The sequence below is a fragment of the Leptonychotes weddellii genome, chromosome 5 (genome assembly GCF_054177405.1).
Source record: "Leptonychotes weddellii isolate Sample4059 chromosome 5, ASM5417740v2, whole genome shotgun sequence".
NCBI lineage: Eukaryota > Metazoa > Chordata > Mammalia > Carnivora > Phocidae > Leptonychotes > Leptonychotes weddellii.
The window spans coordinates 27,500,160-27,505,383 of NC_138373.1; the positions used below are offsets into that span (position 1 = coordinate 27,500,160).

At 57.1% G+C, this 5,224-nt stretch overlaps 1 protein-coding gene across 1 annotated transcript; it reads left to right on the forward strand.

Annotated features, from left to right (window-relative positions):
- The first annotated feature begins 830 nt into the window (after positions 1-830).
- PRM3 (protamine 3) lies at positions 831-5,224 on the forward strand. The gene is made up of 3 exons (XM_081818881.1): positions 831-898; positions 4,729-4,793; positions 4,887-5,224. The coding sequence occupies exons 1-3, from the start codon at positions 831-833 to the stop codon at positions 5,195-5,197; spliced, it is 444 nt and encodes a 147-aa protein (XP_081675007.1). The 3' UTR covers positions 5,198-5,224.

The window sequence follows — 5,224 nt, forward strand, 5'->3', positions numbered from 1 at the left end:
GTGCTCCTGAGCAGCCACCTGTGGACTGGTGTGTCTACAGACATCTGTCTTCCGGACACTTCATATAAATGGGACCTGTGCTGTGTGCTGCCTCAGAACCTTGCTGCCGCTGTTCCTTCTCCCAACATGCTTTTCCCTCCTCCAACCCTGACTCATCCCTTAGGAATTCACTTCACCAGTGCTTCCTTAGGCAGCTTTGCTAGCGCCTCCCGGAGGTCAAGTCCTCCCCAAGCTCTTAGACCTCAGAAAACCCCGTGAGGGGCCCTTAGCATTTTTCACAATTTCAATTATTCTGTGTGGTTCCTTTGTTCGTATTTCCCATAGTTTGGGTATAAAGCTGATTAGGCAAGAACATGTTGGCCTTATTTATCCCTGGATGCCAGGGCCTAGCCCAGAATCTGGCCCATAGTAGGTGTTCAATAATTTTTTGTTAATTGAGCAACTGAGTGAGTGAGTGAGTGAGAAGCCTTCTTGTCTCCCCAGGGCTGGTGACCTGGGGCGGGTGTCACATGGCCCCACCCTGCTCCCACCAGGGGCCTCCCACACGCCCATATATGGACGCGATCAGGGCAGCTCTGGCCAGGGTGGGCGGGCGGGGGGGTGGGGGATGTCTGTGAGGTCCAGGCCTCTGTGACCTCACAATGCCCAGGGGCCCCCCCCATGTCTATAAGAGGCCCAGGAGTCAGCCCCCGGGCTCACAGCCCACGAAGTTCCACCTCCTCACAGGTTGGCTGGCTCAACCCAGGTGGTCCCCTGCTCTGAGCATCCGGGCCGGTTCCATCCAGCACCATGGCCAGATACAGATGCAGCCGTAGCCATAGCCGGAGCAGATGCCGCCGCCGGAGACGGAGATGCCGCCGCCGAAGGAGACGGTGCTGTCGGAGGCGGAGAAGGAGAGGTGAAGGGGCCGGCACCCTGTGGTTGGGGAGCTGGGGAGGACCTGGGGGGGCAGGGGTCCCGCCGTGCTGAAACTCCCTGTCCCCGCCTGTCCCCCTGCAGCGTGTTACCGCCGCTACACCACGGTGAGGTGTAGGAGAAGATGAACGCACAGAAAACACCGGCCCGCCGCACTCCTGCCCGCACCACTACCAGCCGCCAAGACCCTCCTGCCGCCTCGTGAACATGCCACCAGTTCAATGACATGAACAGGAGCCTGTCAACGAACAATGCCGCCTGTCAATAAATGATGAAAAAATCATTCCTCTCGCCTCTTTGCCTTGAGGGGGCTCGGTGGGAGGGGGGGAGGGCTTGGGGAAGAGGCGACACGCGTGCCAGTGGTCAGTGGATCTCGTTCCGAAAGGAATCTGCCCTCCCACCCCACCCCCATGCCCCCTGCAACCACCCCTTTGTGAGCCCCACCCGGTGGCCACGGGAGGCTGGGTCCTGGGGGCAGCTTGACATGGGCTACAGAAACGGGCTCAGGGCTGGCTTCCCGCCCCCAGAGAACCAAGGAAACTTTTACCAGCTCCAGATAAGCTCCAGGTTTATCTCTATCTCACTTCTCCCCCAAGTGCCCACTTTGGTTTCTCTCTGCTTCCCGTGCTGGTCCTGTGGCAGCCCTCGAGGTTGGTGCATAGTGATGGTGCCTTGCCCCAGGTGAGGGGCAGCGGAGCGAAGCTGAAAATAACCTCCCTGGTTGAGGAAATGGGGTGACTTGTCCATCTCGCCTGCCCACTCCTCCCACGGGATTCGTGGAGGGTTTAAAATCCCAGGGAGCCATGGAGATGGCTCATGAGACTCTTGGACACCTTGAGCCAAGCAGACCTCAAAGAGCCTGTCGATTACAATCATCCCATGGTGGCAGAGCATAGCCCAGGGCAACTCCTCAGTGAGCAGGAGCTCAGTGACCCAATGCCCTAAAGTGACAGGGCTACCTAGCACCTCAGAAACGCCCCTAGGCATGACTTCCCATTTATTGAGCATCCAGGCCTCGAACTAGTCTTGCAACACAGGAATAGAGATGACCCTGTCTCTTCAGGTAAGGACACAGAATGGGACTGAACCTGCTTGCATGACCCCAGTCACTAGGTGGCTTCCTGGACCCGGTCAGATAATGGCAGGATGGCTGGACACACAACCCCCCTGCCCCCCGCCCCATAGCCAGCAAGCTCTAGCCATGGAGATGGGGGTGATCCCTGGGCCTTCATATTAACAGGTGCCATCCTCAAGGGCACTAATAACCACATATGACTGAGGCACTAATAACCGCATATGAATACTAGGGTGGAATTAACAAATTACCACAAACTTCAATGCTTAAAACACAAATTTATTCTTAGTTTTGCAGGTCAGGATTCCAAAATGATTTAAAAATCAAGGTGTGGGCAGGGCTGTGTTTCTGGAGGCTCTGAGGGAGTAGAATTGGTTTGTCTTTCCCAGATCCTTGAGGCCACCTGTGTTCTCTGGCTCATGTCCCCTGTGTGACCACACGGGACCCACTTATCGCACGTAAGGTAACCTCCATGGGGGAGATGCCTCGTTCAGTTGCTCTGATTCTGATTCTGGATTTTAATGGGATCATCAAAGGACAGTGAGGCCCAGGTGACATGAAGATGGCACGTTTGGAGGGCAGCCTCCCATGGGCACAGACTGACGCCTAGCCTGGCTCCTTGTTTGTCACGCAAATTGACAAGGAATTGCAGAAGGAGCTGATGTACGGAAAGTCACTGAACCAATACCTGGCCTACGGTGATGTGCAGAGAACCCATATAAACTCCCAGATCATGGCACAGCCCCAAAGTGGGGAGAAAGCACCAGAAATGACATGGACAAGAGATGTCCTTGCGGCGACACATTTTTCTAGACAAGGCAAGGGTGGCTTGCCCTTCCAGACCCTGCTGGCTGTGAGGGGACTGGCCAGGCCAGGGTGGGGTGGGGACAATGGTGGGGTGGGGCCCCCGAGTCATAGTGGGGGGCCGCCTTTATATACAAGTCCCCAAAGAGCTGCCAGCAAACCAGACCAACATTAACAGCAAGAGCAGGTGGGCAGGCCTCAGCCCTCCTCCCCCACCCCCACGGCCAGCTGCAGACTCCACCTAAGCCACCTGCCCAGCCAGCACCATGGTCCGCTGCCGCGGGAGGAGTCCGAGCGAGCGTCCACAGCAGGGGCAGGGGCAGGGGCAGCAGCAAGAGGGCCAGGAGCAGGAGCAGACAGTGAACCAGGAGGACGTCCCGGTGGAAGGAAGGACCCACAGAGACCGCTATCACTATAGACACAGGCACTGCTCCCGGAGGAGGCGGTACAGGATCCATAGAAAGCAGCGACGCTCCTGCCGGAGGAGGCGGCACCGAAGATGCACCTGCAGGCACGGAAGGCACCACAGAGGTCTGGCCAGTCCCCGCCCCGGACACACCCCGCCCCCCGGGACACCCTCTCCCCGCCACCGAGCCCCATCCCCACGGCCCGGTAACCCGAACTCTTTCCCAAAAGGCTCCAGAAGGGTCAGGAGGAGGAGATACAGAAGGCGGTGCTAAGCCTTCCTGGGCCCATCACAGCCCCGGATGGGAATTAAGGAAAAGTCACCCACCAAAGAACCACCTCACGAGACCACAGACATCCCCCGACGTCAGATGCCGAAGCCCACAACATCTTGACTACAATGAGCAAAAGTCATCTGCCAAATAAAGCTTGAGATAATAATACACTTGGCTGTCAGGGTCTCCTTTACGCAAATGGCACTGATATAAGAGTAAATGAATATGATGAAACTAAATCCCGTACTGTGCTGGTGGGTCACCCTGTGACACTGTGGGTACCTTCCATCACCCAGATTCAGGGTTTCCTGCTGGGCCTCACTATTCTGCCTTAATGAATATTCGGGGGTGCTGGGTAGCTGGGGAAAGTGGGACTTGTGACCGAGGTGGACAGCAGGTCTGGCATGCTCCAGCAAGAACAAGGCCAGCATGGAGGGAACCAAAGCCCCTTGCGGGACGGAGTGAGGCCTTGTGCACAGTCTGAGGCCCTGCATTGCCACAGACTTTTAAGGCCCTGCTCCCTCTGGAGGCTCCAGGACAGAACCCGTTCCTGCCTCTGGAGTGAAGCGCCTCCTAGTTTTCTTAGTGTTCTAATCCCTGCTTCCAGGAGCACACTGCCCTCCCTGTGTGAAATCCCTCTGCCTCTCTTATAGGGACACCTCTGAGCACATTAAGGGCCCACTCAGATAAGCCATGGAGGGTCCTTATTCAGCAGACCACAGCCACCGAGGATTGGGGGCAGAAAATTGGCAGGAAATCCATTTTCCATCCTAAGTGCTCAGGAAAGACTCCTCCCCTCCCATGCTGAAAACTGTGTGGTATGGGCGTGTGTAAAGAGACCTGTGATCCCCAAACAGGAAAGACTTAGTAGGGAGGGTTTTCTTTAGTTTTCTAGGAGCATAGCTTATATATAGAGCACGAGTTTTAAGTATACCCGTGTGGCCTCCCCCACTGGCCCCCTTCCCCGGCCCCAGGTCAAGAAACCAGACATTTCCAGCCCCTCCCTCATGCCAATTCCCCCAAAAGGAGCCACTATTCTGATCCATCTTCACATACTGTCAACAGCTCTCTCTCGGGCTGGGTATTTCTGGAATGTGGGGAGGAGTCTGTGGGCTCTCCTGCTTCTGGAAATTCTATCCCCAACTGTCATCCCAGCTAAAAGGGGGCCTTTTGCCAGCACAAATGAGGCCTGGTGGAGGGGGTAACATGGCAAGGCAAGGGGGCCGGCCTGGAATTCTCTGACCCGGCCTGCAGGTGGTGCGAACTTAGGGGAGCTGCTGGTGGCCGGGATCTGAGTCAGGTGTTGGTCCAGGACTCAGGTATCCAAGGGTGGGGCTGGGGGGCTCCAGGGGCCCCTTTGTGATGTCAGCGCCCTGCCTGCTGTCCTCACAGCCCCTCCACTTTGCCCCCAGTGGCCTTCCTGCCCAGTCTGGAGAGGCAGTCAGAGTGGGCAATGGGTTCCCGTTGTGCCAAGCTCGGCACAGGCCACAGCCGGGGCCACGAATCCTCCATGAAGAAGCTCGTGGCCTGCATGAGTCAGGATAACTTCTCCTTATCGTCCGAGGGTGAGGAAGAGGAGGAGGGAGAGGAGGAGGAGGAGGAAGAAGAGCTCCCGGTGCAGGGGAAGCTGCTGTTGATGGAGTCCGAGCAGCAGGAGGAGGAGAGCGCCGAAGAAGACCCTGTGGCCCAGCAGAACCCCGAGCCCAAGCAGACGCATGCCTGACCCATGATGGTGGCCCAGGAAGAGGGG